The sequence below is a fragment of the Leptonychotes weddellii genome, chromosome 13 (assembly GCF_054177405.1).
Source record: "Leptonychotes weddellii isolate Sample4059 chromosome 13, ASM5417740v2, whole genome shotgun sequence".
Taxonomy (NCBI): Eukaryota; Metazoa; Chordata; class Mammalia; order Carnivora; family Phocidae; genus Leptonychotes; species Leptonychotes weddellii.
This window is the reverse complement of record NC_138381.1, coordinates 74,814,830-74,831,629: the sequence shown is the minus strand read 5'-3', so window position 1 is coordinate 74,831,629 and position 16,800 is coordinate 74,814,830. Positions and strand designations below refer to the sequence as shown.

Below are 16,800 nucleotides of genomic sequence, written 5' to 3'. Positions count from 1 at the left end.
GGTCATGGTTCCTAGAGTCTCACACCTCTTAAAGATGAGGGGCTGGGTCATCCCACCAAGAAAGTCACTTAGACCAGTGAAGGTGCTAGCCAAACATGAGGGAAATCTAGAATGGTAAAGGAAGAAGATGTTGAGTATTACTATGCCCTTGGGACCAAATGCAGCACTGAGAGTTTTCATTTGTCCTATTAACCCTCCTTCTACAAATTTTCCATTATTTTTGCTCTCTGTGACTTAATCTGAATTTTTTCCTGCTGTGCCAACTTCTAATTCATTAATCTTTTGTGTCGAATCTGCTATGTAAACCATGTATTGAATTCTGAATATCACTTATTACCATTCTCAGTTCTAGAATTGCCATTTGATTTTATTTTATAGATTCCAGTTATCTGTAACATTCTCCAACTTTTCATTTATTGTCTTGAATATAATAATCACAGCTATTTTAAATGTCCTATCTGATGACTTCATCTGGGTATCTTTCTATTATCTGTAATTTTTTTCTCTTGATTTTCAGACATTTGTTCCTGTTACTTTGCTTATCTGGTACTTTTTTATTGAATGTCAGGCTCTGGAAACATTTCCTTCCTTAAAAGAACATTTGATTTTTTTTCCTCATAGATCATCTTGATCCAGTTTTGCTAAAGCTGATATTTTTCTCTTACTCCTAATATGCAGTCCTTATACCTGTGGCAGAAACTCTACTCCCAGGAATACTTCTTGTGCCTGGCTCTTACTCTTAGGTTATGACTCCTTAGGAGTAGCCTTTCTAGGGTTTCAGCTGATAGTCTGGAGCAACACACTTTGAGTAGTCTTGAATTCCTACCTCTCTCTCTGTAGCACTATGAGATACTGAAGTCTTTGCCCAGTTTTTTAGTCACCCATCTAATTATTTCCACTTGGCTGCTAGGAGTCTTACCTTCCCTGTGCACAGCTGAGGATTTGGTAATGCCCAAAGAGGAAATTGCATACAGAATTTTGGGCTAATACTCTATAGTTCCCTCTACTCCTTTCTCGGGAGTGTCAGTTTTATTGGCAGCCCCAAATTCCAACTCTTCTTCCATTCCCTCTCTCCTTTTCTTTCTTTCCTTTTGGTTCTTCCATCCTGTTTTGAACCCTCTCCAATCAGGTCATTGCACCAAAATTTCTCTTATCAAGATCACCAGTACCTCACACTGCTAAACCCAGTGAGCATTTCTTAGCCCTTTTCCTACTTGGCCTATTAGCAGTGCTTGACATAGTCGATCACTCCGTCTTCCTTTACTTATCTTCTAGTAAACTACACTCTCCTTGTTTTTCTCCCATACTAGCACTCCTATTCCTACTCTGTGGCTGATTTCTTCTCATTTCTCCAAGATCTAAAAATTGGAGTTCCTCAGGCTTAGCCCTTGGATCTCTTCTCTTCTTTCACTCCCTTGGTGATCTTATCCTGTCTCATGGCTTTAAAGACCTTCTCTATGCAGACAACTCCCAACTCTGTATCTCTAGCCTAGCTTTCTCCTCAAGTTCCAGTCTTATATGTATAACATCTTGACCTCTTACTGGATATCTACTAGACATTTTGAATCTTTTAAATGCCCAAAACTAAATTTCTGAACTTCATTACTCCCTCAAACCTGGTCTTACCGAGTCTTTCTCATTTCAACAAATGGCAGCTCCATCCCCTCAGTTCTGCAGGCCAGAAACTTTAGTCATTCTTTACCCTTCATTTTCCTTCACACCCTACATCTAATCTGTCATAATATTTTGTTGGATCTACCTTTAAAATAGATACACAACCACTTCTCATTACCTCTACCACCACCATCTGATTCATGCTACCATTATCTCTAACCTGAATTATTGGAGTAACCTTCTAACTGGCTTCCTTTGTCCCTCTTCAGTTTGATCTCAGCACAGATGTTAAAGTGGCTATTTAAAAATTCCTTTACTCTGAACCACCCAACAAGCCTCCCATCTCATTTAAAATAAGCCGAAGCTCTTTCATTGGCCTAAAAATAAAGTTACCATATAATTTATCATCTGAAGTAGGACACATTTGAAAATGCAAAGGACAATAGACTTTAACTGAGACTGTTCCAGCAAATCATATGAGTCCTGTATGATCCCTCCCCCCGAACCTCATTCTCATTCCGTTTTCAGCTCCACCAGTCTCTTAGCTATTTCTTGGGAAAGACATGTCTTTTTCACTTGCTGATCCTCTGGATATCTGTATGACTTGCTCCCTCACTTCATTCGGGCTTTGCTCAGATGTCGTCATCTCAGAAAGACCTTCTCTAACCACCCTGTTGTTTTAAGATTCCAACCCCATTTTCACCTCACACTCTATGTATTTTATTTGTCTACATATTGCTTGTTTACTCTCACTAGAAGTAAGCTCTGTGAGGGAAGTTTTGTTTTTTTTTCCTGTTTTGTTCACTGCTGTATATTTGGTGCTTAGAACTATACTCAGCACATTTAGGTATATAATAAATACTGGATGGGTGAGTGAATGCAAATATATTGATCACTTGAGAATTCATTCAGTCACCAAATATTTATTGAGTGCTAAAATTAGAAATACTGTGCACCCAAGGATACCAAAGTAAAATTTAGTGCAAGTTTATAACCTATAAAGATATGTAATTATCATCAAATTATAATTTATTATTAAATTATTTATGATTCTAAGCTAATTTATTTTATTTATAACTTTATTGTTATATATTAAATCTGTATACTTCTTATGGAATCATCGAGGTTTTAACACCCATTTTGTGGACCCCATTTTTGACACCTATTTTTATTCTTTACTTTTAGCAAACTATTGAAGAGAAAAAGGGTATATCTGGATATAGTTACACCCAGGAAGAGCTAGAAAGGGTATCTGCACTGAAGACTGAGGTTGATGAGATGAAAGGCCGAACACTTGACGACATGTCTGAAATGGTGATTACACTTGATTTTTTTCTTTCTTTTCTTTTTTTCCTAAGATTGATTGATTGATTGATTGATTTGTCAGAGAGAGAGAGAGAGAGCACAAGCAGGGGGAGCGGCAGGCAGAGCAGGCAGAAGGAGAAGTAGACTCCCTGCTGAGCAAGGAGCCCTGGGATCATGACCTGAGCCGAAGGCAGATGCTTAACTGACTGAGCCACCCAGGCGTCCCACTTGATTTTTTTTTCTTAAAGACTTTATTTATTTATTTGAAAGAGAGAGTAAGAGCGGGGTGGAGAGAAGCAGAGGGTGAGAGAGAAGCAGGCTCCCCACTGATTAGGGAACCTTTTGCAGGGCTCGATCCCAGGACCCTGAGATCATGACCTGAACCAAAGGCAGATGCTTAATGACTGAGCCACCCAGGCGCCCTGATTTCACTTTTTTTTATAGTTTTTTTTTTAATTATATAGCTAGAGGCAGATGTTTTTGTATTTTGTTTTCAGTGAAACACTCAAATTTTAATTTCTGCACATTGTTTACTTTATATTCTTTCATCGTCTTTAGCAATCTCTTCTGAATGTTTCCATTCTAGTAAGTTGTTCAACTTGTCATAATTTATGCATTTTGTAGGGCTTTTTTTCCAAGGAAACATGATGGGTTTAATAAATACCCTATAGCATTATGTATTGAAATGCCTGCCTTATCTTTGCGGTTTTTGAAGTGTGTAAAAGTTACAGAACATTAAAGAAATATTTAAGATAAAAAATAAGTTCTCCCAAATCATACCACACTAACTAATAAAATTACTTCATTTTTGTGTGTGTCCTTAGTATCTTTCCATATTTGGAGCTGCTGTTCAGCCTGAATGCACTGATGGCAGCTTCATCAGACATTCAAATGTTGAAATTTTTCCTTATTGGTAATTAGCTGCTGCCTCAGACTCTCAGAGTACCCACTTCCACCTATTTTTTTCCACATTGGCTACTTGCCCAGAACCCTCTGGATCTCACTACAATCTGACTCCTAAAAATCAGAAGACTCTGAGATCCCATTAGTCTCTATGGCTAGTGTCCATTTTGATTGGTCATTACTTATATCCTTTGGGTTATTATGTATTTTGAATATCACTTCATCATGTTATGTATATACTATATAATCTACATAATTACATATTTTTTAATAACACAGCATGATTGTAGTTGTATACAGGCAACTTTCTAATTTGTTTTCATCATTCAATGTTAGATTACAAATATTTTCCCATGTTTTGCAGTCTTAATAATTGACCTTTTGAATAGTTAAATGCTATTCCATCTTACTGAAACAACATTTACTAAATCATTTCCCCATTGTTTGGTTTTGAAGTAATTTACAGTTTTACTCTTTTATATAACACTTTAATAAATACATTTAAGCATGTAGTATTTTTGTTCTTTTGAATTCTTTTTTTTTTTAGATCTCATGTATTTTGTTTAAATGACAGGTAAAAAAGCTGAATTCACTGGTATCTGAAAAGAAGTCAGCTCTAGCCCCAGTTATAAAAGAACTACGACAGTTGCGTCAGAAATGTCAAGTAAGTGAATTTGATTTGTGATACTTTTAGCATCCTATCTTGTTCAGATGTACTAGTTAGAATCCTGAATATTTTACTTGGGTAATTTATAGAAAGCAAATTATTATTATTATTTTGATATGATTCCACAAAATAGAGTAATAATGTGACCTATTAAGTTTTTTGTTTAATTTGTGCTGTTTGTTTTGTCAAATTATCGGGGGAAAGAGAGAAAGAGAAGGAGTTTAAGCTGAAATCACAAGTGCAGCTAGGTTAGATTTTTGCTTTAAATCTGATATATGTCAGAGCTATAAATATGAAGTCACATTCTTCTGTGGCCAGGTAAAAGCTCAGAGTCTGCCAGTGAGTGGTGACAAGTTAACTTTAGATTAATGGACTTGCTTTGCTGGGGAGCAGGGCCAGAGGCAAACTACGAAAGCTTGTGATAAGTGATGAAATACCGTTGCTTGAATGCTAATTCTAACCACTGCTTTGAAGCTAAACTGTTAGAAGGTAAATGCCCTCCACAAATGCAGATCCGATGGCCTCTGCCGTCTGACATTAGCTGTTGTTATTTTATCACTCTCCATGTAGTAATTTTAGGTTTGAATGTGGGTTGTACTGCATGTGCCTGAGTATGGAACTATAAAATTCTTCACGAATGCCATCCATCAGTCAAGGGAGCACAGTGAAAAATCACATCATTTCCTTTTTATAGAAAATGCCGTGGGGCCTGAGCCAGGTTTAGTGACTTATCCAAATAGACAAGTAGGCCGTGAGAGAGTTGCAGCTTGACTCCAGCATCTATATTATCTTATTTCACATTTCCTGCTCATTCCAGTACACACCACTGTCATCACAAAAGAAATGGAAGAGACAAGTCCCTGTTCTCTGGAGTCCATACACTCATAGGTGAGATGAGACAAATTTCAAGAAAGACAAAAGATAACCCAACTTAAGAACAATATAGATGGGGCGCCCAGGTGGCTCAGTCAGTTAAGCGGTCAATTGTCTGCCTTAAGTTCGGGTTGTGATCTCCTGCTCAGTGGGGAGCCTGCTTCTCCCTCTCCCTCTGCCCGTTACCCCCCCACCCCCGCTCGTGCTCTCTATCTCTCTCAAATAAAAATATAGAACATCTTTAAAAAAAAAAAAAAGAACAGTATAGAAAAGGGGCACCTGGCTGGCTTACTTGGTGGAGCGTGTGACTCTTGATCTTGGTGTCTTGAGTTTGAGCCCCATGTTGGGCATAGAGCTTACAAAGAAGGAAGAAGGAAGGAAGGAAGGAAGGGAGGGAGGGAGGGAGGGAGAAAGGAAAGAAAGAAAGAAAAAAGTATAATCAGAATCATATACTTAACTGATAAGGAAAGAGGAAGCAAGTGATGTGATTGTTAGGAAGGAAAAGTTTCAGAAAGGGAATTTTTGAACAAGGTTTTGAGATTAAGGACATCAAGAATTGTTTTCATGGTTACATTCTAATCCACTGATTTACTTAATGCTTTTCTTGAGTAAGTAACTTGGAAACAAAAGGGACTGGTTATATGTATTTCTAGTGATGAAAAAATTTCTTCCTAATAGTAAGCTAAGAAATCTATTTGTAAATATTTCTTTTATTAAATTCATTTATGTTTTAAATGAATTTTATTGAAAGGATATTTAAGACAGTAAAGGAAATGTACTGCATGGAATTCCAAGGATCAGAACCATAATCTGTCTGGAACAGGTAGAGGTACTGTAACCAAAGAGCATTTTGGGTCAGGGAAGTTTCAGGAATGCTAGCAGTGGGAGCATGTGGATAATGATGATGAATGTAATAGTAAAAACATTTATTAAGTGCTTTCTATGTTCCAAGCATTATTCATATTGCACCCTATGACCTTTCTCTCTATATATTTTGTGTTGAAGTTTTCACTACTAGCTGCCCCATTTTCTTTGCATTTTCTAATTCAAATTCCTGGTGCAGCTCTTCTGTTTTGGGGGCAGTTTTTCATGCCCAATTGTCTTATAGACAATGGGCTATCCTCAGGTCAGGTCAGGGGTCCATCCTTAGCCTAACCAGCTATGCTCATGGGTAAGGACAGGATGAGAAGAAAGGAGGGTGATATGGTACCAAGTATGACTGCCTAGAGAATTTTCCCTCTGGAGAGGCTATAGGTATGTCAGGGACTTTAATTGATATCTTTAGTACACCACCCGTTATTATCCTATTAGTAACAGCTGAACAGTGTTCATCTTTGCATTTTAGCCTTGTCCTCTCATATATACTTTTTTAAATGGTTGGAATTTTAGTATATACTGCTAGTTACTTTAAGGTTCTATTCAGACAATGTAGATAGAATGATTAAGAACATGAACTATAGAATCATTATAATTATTAAAGATAGTTTTAAAAGAAGGGATATTATTGCTTTTCAACCAAATTGTTTTCTAAGTAAACCATATACCAAATCTTAAATTCTGTAAAGTCATTTATTATAGTATAATAATTTAACCAAACCTGAAACTCATTTTCATGTAATTTAACCAGATTTCTCTGTATATGAAGCACTGCCTACATCTCTCATTATAAAGAGATGTAGCTATCTTACCACCATTCCCAAATAATACAACTCTCCAGTTCTTATCATCAAGTCGAAGAGGGTACCTAAGCCATGTCAACATTTTCATCTCTGTCTCCTGCCATGTTGAAAACTCACACTGCTAAAGAGAAACACCATATGATTCCACTTACAGGAATGTGACTAGTCACATTCACAGACACAAAGTGGAATGGTGGTTGTAGGGGGCAGAGGGAATGGGAAGTTAAGTGTTTAATGGGGCAGAGTTTTGGTTTGGGAAGATGAAAAGAGATCTGGAGATGGATGGTTGGTGGTGACAGCTGCACAACAGTGTGAATGTGCTTAATGCCGCTGAACTGGACACTTAAAAAATGGTTTAAGTGGTAATTTTCATTTTATGTATTATTTTAGCACAATAAAAAAACTTTTTTGAAGATTATTTATTTATTTATTTAGAGAGAGTGAGAGAGAGCACGAGTGGGGTGAGGGGCAGAGGGAGAGGGAGAGAGAGAATCTCAAGCAGACTCCCCGACAAGCGTGAAGCCCAATGTGGGGCTCGATCTCACGACCCCAAGATCACAACATGAACTGAAACCAAGAGTTGAATGCTCAACCGACTGAGCCACCTGGGCTCCCCTAAAAAAAATCTTTCAAAAAGCGTACAGAGGGGCACCCGGGTGGCTAAATCAGTTGGGCATCTGCCTTCGGCTCAGGTCATGATCCCGGGGTCCTGGGATTGAGTCCCACATTGGGCTCCCTGCTCAGCGGGGAGCCTGCTTCTCCCTCTGCTGCTCCCCCTGCTTGTGCTCTCTCTCACTCTCTCAAATAAATAAATAAAATCTTTTTAAAAAAAGAGTACAGGACTTGTCTATATTTGTATTAACTGTTGTTTTTTTTTAAATGTTTGAATTCAGTGTGTTTGGTGAGTGCCTGATGCTCGTTTTGCTTATCTCCATATGTCCATCTCCTGCATCCATGTATAGTTCTACTCTTATCCAGAAACCTTTTGTGATAAAAAGTATACTAAAAGGCTAGCCATGTCATTGATTATAAGCTCTTTGCAAATATTAACTGAAATTCTTAATTGTTCTCTACTTGAACCATTATTTTTAACTTGTTTGAGTGTACTTACCACTCAAAACTACATAGATATATTGGTAAAGTGCAGAACTACTTAAAAATACATTATACTAGGGGTGCCTGGGTGGCTCAGTCATTAAGCGTCTGCCTTCGGCTCAGGTCATGATCCCAGGGTCCTGGGATCGAGCCCCTGGTAGGGCTCCCTGCTCAGCAGGAAGCCTGCTTCTCCCTCTCCCACTCCCCCAGCTTGTGTTCCTCTCTCACTGCGTCTCTCTCTGTCAAATAAATAAATAAAATCTTTTTAAAAAAATGCACTATACTAAAAAATATATACTTCTTGCTTTAATGAGCAACTCAGATATTTAGGAAATTTTATAGTGAAGTGTTAATACATTTCCTTTCTGTTGTACTTGCATGTTCTAAATTTGAATATTAACAACTGTTTGAAAATCAGAGTATCATAACTCCAGATGTATAATTTACATTTATCTAAATCTTTTATAGTCACCTAGAGGTAGAATAGGATTTTGAAAAGTTTCATGTTTGTTTTCTTAGGAGTAGTTCTATAAATTATATGTAATTCAGTGTCATAATACATATAATTGCTAATATATGGAAAAAGCTAAAATACTCATTTTAGAGTATACGATACAATTATTGATTTTACTGAAATATTTCTTTTCTTTTCTTTTTTTTTTTTAAGATTTTATTTATTTATTTGACAGAGAGAGACACAGTGAGAGAGGGAACACAAGCAGGGGGAGTGGAAGAGGGAGAAGCAGGCTTCCCGCTGAGCAGGGAGCCCGATGCGGGGCTCGATCCCAGGACCCCGGGACCATGACCTGAGCCAAAGGCAGACGCCCAACGACTGAGCCACCCAGGCGCCCCTTTACTGAAATATTTCTTATTGATCACTTTTTCTTATAAAAGTAAATACATGCTCTGGGTAAGAATTCAATCTGTGATTGATTGTTTAAGGGAAAGAATAGAAATTATTTCTTTCTCTACACTCCCCAAAAGTAAAACAGGTCCTTACGTGTTTTCCAGAAATTTTCTGAGAATTAATGAATGGATAATTATTTATTGGCTGCCTAAAGTTTGTTCTCTATACCTTTATTCTACTCTCTAAAAGGACAAAGGCCTTTTTGGTAGTGGGAGACAAAATTCATTTCTGATATTAAGAACAAAATTTCTGCTTCATTTTATTTGCATTTGCCTACTGTACTTTTGCCCATCTTTTGCTTTTAGCTTTTTTTTTTAAAGATTTTATTTATTTATTCATGAGAGACAGAGAGAGAGAGAGAGAGAAGCAGAGGGAGAAGCGGGCTCCCAAGGAGCAGGGAGCCCGATGCGGGACTCGATCCCAGGACCCTGGGATCATGACCTGAGCTGAAGGCAGACGCTTAACCATCTGAGCCACCGAGGTGCCCTGCTTTTAGCTTTTTGAAAGTTATCTTGTTTTAGCTGTGTCTCTGAATAGAGTTGAATTGGGTTTGGGTATGTGATATAATCTGAAGGGTTTGTTTTAATTAGTAAGTTTAGCCATTTATATCTATTTGATACGCAGACATATTTGATCTTAGTACATTTTAAGGGTAGCTCTCGATTTTAAGACCTATTAAAAAATCCTGTTTGTCCTCTCATTCTCTCTCTCCCTCTCCCTCCCTGTATTTGTTTCTGGCTTGTGGTTTTGTTCTGGTGGTTTTATTTGTAACTCCCCATTAATCATCCATTTCTGTAGGTATTATCTATTAATCCCCACTGTGAGCAAGGATGAAATTAGTATATTTCCTCTTCCTTCCCCCTCCCTTCTCTCTCCTTTAGCACCTGATTTTAGTCAATTTTATAGTCTCTCTTACTGTTTGCCTTTATACTTTTAATATCCTCATAACTTGATTCATCAGCTTTAAATTATATCCTTTGATATTTCCCCACCCATCCCCAGCAATTAAGAATTGAGGAAACCAGCTTATTTATTCTACCTTCCACCTTCTTTTACCTTTCCCTTCCCTGCAGGTTTTGTTGTATCATTTCTACATTGCTAAGGCATGTAACATTTACATTCAGTTCTATTTCCCTGGTTCCCACTTTTGTTTTCAGTGTTTGACCTGTAATTATTAGATTCAGTACTCATCACCAATCTTTTCACTGCCCTTTTTCCTAATTTTTATTTTCTGTGATTTGTCCTTTAGGAGAATCCTCAAAAAAAAAAAACAAAAAAAACTCAAAAGAACAATATTCCCTGATGAGTTCTTGCGTGTTCTAGAGTTTCTTGCCTTAAATATTTAAAAAATTGACTTGACTTGAACATAAAATCTTTACATCGTGCTTTCTTTTTTTGAGAATTTTCAAAGTATAGCTCCACCGTCTTCTAGGTTAAGTGTGGCTATGAAGAGATAGGAGGCCAACCTAATTTTTTTAATGCCTTGATCTTAAAATGTGTATGTCTTTTCCAGTTGTTGAGTACTGGGTTCTCTATGTGTTCATCAGATCAGTCTTCTCAAATGTATCATTTAAAACTTCCTGGTGAATGGGTAGTTGTTTAATGTGTATAGGAGTTTTCGGTTTTGCAAGATGAAAAGTTCTGGAGATCGGTTGCACAACAATGTGAGTGTACTCAGTACTTAACTGTACATTTAGAAATGGTTAAGATGGTACATTTTATGTTATTTTACGACAATTAAGAAAAAGATTCCTAGTTTTAAAAGAAAAACCTTCCCTGTAAATTATTCATTTTATCATTATTTTTTACTGTTTATTTCTGCTAATGCTTTTTAAATTTAAATTAAAATTCCTGCTCTAAGATTTTTATTTTGTCTGCTATTAGCATAAGTATGCCAACTTTTTTATGATTAAGATTGCTTGGCATATCTTTTTATTTCTATTTTCTTTCAGCTTTCTATGCCCTTACTTTTGTCACTTGTCTCATAAATGGCATGTGGCTGGATCTTGTGTGGGTGGTTTCTTCATTCAGTTTGAGACTCTGTCTTTTGAATTGGTGAATTTAATCCCATTTACATTTACTTTTATTATTGATACATTGGGATTTATTTCTATTTTGTGCATCCTGTTTACTGTGCTGCTTCTTTCCTGCCCTTAATCGCACCACTCTGTTTCTTTTTATCTTCTTTATTCCCTTTATTTCCTTTCCTATCTTGTATTCTGATACTGTTTACTCTTAGATTTTTAACGTCTGTTTTTCTGACTTGACAGTCTAAATTTAATCAGCATCTCCCAACAATACAGGGACCTTAGAATAGTTTAACACCCTCTCCTGCCTTACGTCTGTGTTGTTATCCTCTGGTAGTTTATTTCCATTTTATTTCTTGGTCTCTAAAAGCAGTCGTCATGGTGGTCATTACTTAAAATCACTACTTTATACAGTCATTTCCTGTTTAGATTTACCCACATATTTAACAGTTCTCACCATTGCTGCTTGTATGTTGATCCTTCCTTCTGGATTCTGTTTTCTTCTTCCTGATCAAATTTCCTTGTTTTGTTTTCTTGTAGTAAGTAGTTCTCTCCGTAAAAAATCATTACTATAAGTAAGCCATCTTTTTTTTTTTCCTTAAATAATGGCTTGCTCATTGCTTTCTGGTTTCTCTTATGTTGAAAGGTCTGCTATCAGTTTAATTATCATTAAAGATATTGGTAATATCTTCCCTATAATTGGTTGTAATATTTCTTTCTTTGTCTTTGGTGTTGTCCAGTGTCACTACCACGATCTAAATACAGATTTAGTTTTATTTGCTCTGCTGGAATTTATGCTTTTTGTCTTCCATTAATTCCAGGAAAATTCCACATGATATCTTCAAATGTTTTCTCCCCTGTTCTTTTTAGTCTGTTCTCCAGCGACTACTATTAGATGCATGTTAGGCATACTTATCACGTCCCTATGGGGATAACAGGGGGTGTCTGTCTTCTGTTGCATGACTTCGCCTTCATATTTTTATCTTTTTGTGTCTCTGCAATGAATTTTAAATAATTTCTTCATCTCTCTTTTTATCTTCTGAGCTGTGTCTATTCTTATGTTTATGCCATTCAATTTTTAATTTCAGTGACTTTTTTTCATCTTTGTCTATTTTTATTCACTGTACATTTTTTAATCTTTTGTTTTCAGTTCCTCCTTTATAACTTTATTTCAAGCATATTCATTTAATAGGTTTATTTCTACTATCCAAAGTTCCTGGAAGTGCCGTCCTGCTGGGTTGTTTTTTTTTTTTAGTCTTCTCATCTTCACTCATAAGGATTGATTGTTTCCATGTGTGTTTTTACTTTTGGATTATGAGCTTATCTTTAGTAGGGTTTTGTCTTTTGTTTTTTTGTTTGTTTGTTTGTTTTTTTAAGATTTTTTTTATTTGCGAGAGAGAGAATGAGAGACAGAGAGCATGAGAGGGAGGAGGGTCAGAGGGAGAAGCAGACTCCCTGCCAAGCAGGGAGCCCGACGCGGGACTCGATCCCGGGACTCCAGGATCATGACCTGAGCCGAAGGCAGCCGCTTAACCAACTGAGCCACCCAGGCACCCCGGGTTTTGTCTTTTGAATCCCAGCAGCTAGGACGGTGGGTGTGTCCCTCCAGAGTGGCTTTGCAGTTGGCTCTGCCAGGTGTTTTAGGACTATCACAAGCTTAGAGCTAATTTTGAATTCATATCTCAGCCTAGCATTTCATGTAGGTAAGGGTGAATTCAAACCCAAACCTGCCTGGGAACAGGCCCCTTTCCTCCAGCTGCCACTGCCACAGCGCAGCTGCATTTACTGACTAGTTTAGCCATCAGGCTCACAGACCAAAACAAAGGGCTGTCATCTACTAGAGTGTCCGCATCTCCTTGAGAGGCCAGCAGTCACAGCCTCTATTGCCCCTTCTCCCATTCAGGGTGTGTATGACTGTCACCCATGAGAGCCCTAGGTATCTGTAGGTCCCTTTCATACAGAAAAGTCACAGCTCCTTTCTACCACCGGTTTCCTTTTTCCAATTAAAATTAGAAGGATTTTCATTCCCAAGCCTCTTTTGAGAAAGCAAAACTAATGCAATGAAAATCAGAACATCTAATTAACAAATTTAACAGCAAACCAAAGTAATTTTGATGCATAAGTTAACCCATTTATCATAGACCAGCAGTGTTTCAGATGGTGGAGCTTCCACTGGTCTTCCAATTCCTTCAGATGTTCCTGTGAGGGCAGAAGTGGTGCTGTAGGTCCGGGCCCCACTGGCTACAGTTTTCATGCAGGAACCACAGTGCCAGATCCCTACCGCTTTTCTTGTCAACTTTGTTTTACCACAGAAAGAGCAAGTACTTGGAGTGCTGGCTTATTTCCGTCTTCACCAATTTCCTGAAGGAGGCACTATAACGGGTCCCATATTTACCGATGATTCTGACCTCCTTGGTGCGTTTAGCCATGTCACCACCAAGTAGGTCTGAGCCCAGGAGAGAGCTCCCACCAGTTTTGTGTTGTTTTTAAATATGGACGCTTCACGAATTTGCATGTCATCCTTGCACGGGAGCCATGCTAATCTTCTCTGTATCATTCCAGTTTTAGTGTATGTTCTCCGCAGCGGGCACCCCACCCGTTTTTCCTACTGTGCCAGTCACCCCAAACCAGATGCAGTCCCACACAACAAAGGAAGCACACACAACATTAACCCATTTATGTTAATTCTCCTGTTCCCACGGAAACTGCTGTGTGAAACCAAGGTCATTCTGAGGCTGGCTGGCTTCAGTCCAGGCCTGGTGTTAACCCTTTACACCCAGGCTGAAAAACAGCTTGGATTCTGTGGGGTTCTCAGTTCTAACTTTCCACTCTGTCTTCTGCCCTGCCTGAATATTAGAATCCCTCCGTTACCAAGATTGACTGCTCCCAGCTTCCTTCACCAAGGGCAGACTCAGGGTGTCATCCTTTGTTTCTGGCCCTGGTAATTCCTCTTACTTCCTTGAGAAGTTCATTTCAGCTCTGGCTTTGAAAAGGTGTTTGCTCGACCTTATCAAGCATTTGCAGATATTTTTTTTTTTAAAGATTTTATTTATTTGAGAGAGAGAGAATGAGAGAGAGCGAGTACATGAGAGGGGGGAGGGTCAGAGGGAGAAGCAGACTCCCTGCTGACAGCAGGGAGCCCGATGCGGGACTCGATCCCGGGACTCCAGGATCATGACCTGAGCCGAAGGCAGTCGCCCAACCAACTGAGCCACCCAGGCGCCCCATTTGCAGATATTTTTAACATTTCTTAGTATTTATAGAAGATTTTCAAGTTATCTAATCCAAAATATTACATTAGAACAAAGTTTGAAACTACTCAAACAGCCTGAATTCAAATTCTGACATCCCTTTTCAGCAGTATAATCTTTGGCAAGATACTTGGCCTCCATGAACTTTCTCCCAGCATGGTGTCAGGATATTAATACCTACTAAAAGGGTTGTGGTGAGATTGAATTATTGACAAGTGTAAAGCTCAGAGGCCCTACCATGGTTTCCATATTTCTGACTAAGCCCCTGCCAAAGACTTCAGTGTTTTCTCCCACTTCCCAGACATACTCCAGTATAATAAACTACTTGTTCATCCTAAATTATTGTTCTTCTCTCTCCCTCCCAAGCCTTCATACATAGTGTTCTTTTTTCCTGAACATTCTCCTCTCTTGTTCACCTTCCCCCCTAACTATTGTACTAATCTTTCATCCCTCAACTTAGATATCAGTTTCTCTATCCCTGCTGATCTCCAAGCCTGGGTTAGGTCCTATGAGAGCCCTACGTTCTCCTATAACACTTATATTTGCCCATCATAGCTGTTTACTTGTCTGAACACACTTTAGGGAAAGGATTTTGGCTGTTTTGCTCACTGTTGTATCCCCAGCTCCTAATAAAGAGCCTAGCATACAGCTCAATACATGGTAGCTATTATTTTTATCAGTACCTTCATCTGTCATAATTCTCAAATGTCTGATTGTTGTATAAATAACTCTGAAGTATGCCAAGAAGCTTAGAGTTAAGTTACAAGACTGACAAGGGCATGCATTGTTTCAGGGCCACATTTTAGGCCTTTGTTTTTCACTTATTCAGTCATTTATCCTTTCAACTAGGAACTAACCCAGGAGTGTGATGAAAAGAAATCCCAGTATGATAGCTGTGCAGCAGGCCTCGAAAGCAATCGATCCAAATTAGAACAGGTAAGAAGATAGTTTATTTTAGCAATTTAGCAAAAACTGCCTGTGCATGCATGTTTTCATTACACCGACAACAAAAGATTCCCAAATCTTTACCCTCATCCCCTGAGCCGGTCTCCTAAGCTCCAGAGATCTTTATTTCTTCAGACTTGATGCGTACACACTGAATTCTCCATCTGTACCACAACCACCAAAGTCCATGCCCTCATCGTGCATCTGCTCGACTCCCACAGTAACTCAGACCTGGTCTCCCACCTCTACCCTCACCTTCCTGAGGTTTTTTTCTCCATAGAGAGCCAAAGAAACCTGTAGAAAACTTAGGCCACCCTCCACTGTCTTCCCATTGCACTTAAAATCTAACTTCCAGACTATGGTCTGCAAGGCTCACCTGCCTCCTGAACTTCATGTCCAGGTGCTCTGCTCCTCATCCACAAGGCCGCAGCCACACTGGCTGCCTTCTTGCACATCAAGCAGGCCAAGCTTGTTTTCACCTCATAGCTTTTGCTTGTGCTCTTCTCTCTCTGGGACACTCTGCCTCCAGCTCTTTGCCTTGATCTCCCCTTTTCATCATCAGGTCTCAGCCTAAATGTTACCTCCTCCTAGAGGTCTTCTCTGATCACCCTATCTAATGTTGCCCGTCTGGTTACCCTATCACATTCTGCTGCTGACTCTTCTTCATAGTACTTATTCCTATCTGAAACTACCTTCATTACCTGTCTCCTTGCTTATGTCTGTTTCCTCTACTTGAATGAGAGCAGGAATCTGTAGTCTTGTTCACTGCTATGTCCTCAGCACCTAGCACAGAGTTGGGCACACAATAGGTACTTAATAAGTGAATAACTAAACCTGTAGGTTTTAGAGTGATATGAGTAGTCTCTAGAAAAGATTGCTACCTAGTCTATTATGGTAAACAAAATTGTAATTTCAAAAGAAGAAATTACGCTGATGGTATTTTGTTGTACATTTAAAGTCATCCTCTCTGTATTTGATTATTATTCTTTCAGTAATGTTGCCCATTTAAAATTATATATTGTAGGAAGTCAGGGGACTACGTGAAGAATGTCTTCAAGAAGAAAGTAGATACCATTACACAAATTGTATGATCAAGGTAAAACAAAGAAAATGGATCAAAAACCTTTCTGAGATTTTTCTGTATCAAGGACTTAACCTAAAACTTGGTCTTTCCACTTAGAACCTAGAAATACAACTTCGTCGAGCTACCGATGAGATGAAGGCATATGTCTCTTCTGATCAACAAGAAAAAAGAAAGGCAATTAGGCAAGTAATTTTGTTGTTTCTATATTGAGTTACTTAATGTTTTCACCTATAGAAGTTTTCTTTTTTTTACTTTTTTTTTTTTTTAAAGATTTTATTTATTTGACAGAGAGACACACAGCGAGAGAGGGAACACAAGCAGGGGGAGTGGGAGAGGGAGAAGCAGGCTCCCCACTGAGCAGGGAGCCCGATGTGGGGCTCGATCCCAGGACCCTGGGACCATGACCTGAGCCGAAGGCAGACGCTTAACGACTGAGCCACCCAAGCGCCC

The 16,800-nt window shown here is 38.6% G+C and overlaps 1 protein-coding gene and 1 non-coding gene across 14 annotated transcripts in view; one reads left to right on the top strand and one right to left on the bottom strand.

Moving 5' to 3' along the window:
- IFT81 (intraflagellar transport 81) overlaps positions 1–16,800 on the top strand; it is a 177,339-nt gene that overhangs the window by 147,927 nt on the left and 12,612 nt on the right. For 7 of the 13 annotated variants that reach the window (XM_031031935.2, XM_081802263.1, XM_081802260.1 and 4 more), the window contains 5 exons: positions 2,800–2,928; positions 4,397–4,486; positions 15,171–15,257; positions 16,291–16,362; positions 16,447–16,532. In XM_031031935.2, the coding sequence (XP_030887795.1) occupies positions 2,800–2,928; positions 4,397–4,486; positions 15,171–15,257; positions 16,291–16,362; positions 16,447–16,532 (464 nt within the window). Of the gene's footprint in view, positions 1–2,799; positions 2,929–4,396; positions 4,487–5,306; positions 5,378–15,170; positions 15,258–16,290; positions 16,363–16,446; positions 16,537–16,800 lie in introns of those variants that run through there. The other 6 variants (XM_081802266.1, XM_081802262.1, XM_081802269.1 and 3 more) reach the window with 5 other exon arrangements.
- LOC115942219 (U6 spliceosomal RNA) lies at positions 13,556–13,661 on the bottom strand. The gene has a single exon (XR_004076833.1). It is a non-coding gene; the product is annotated as a U6 spliceosomal RNA (small nuclear RNA).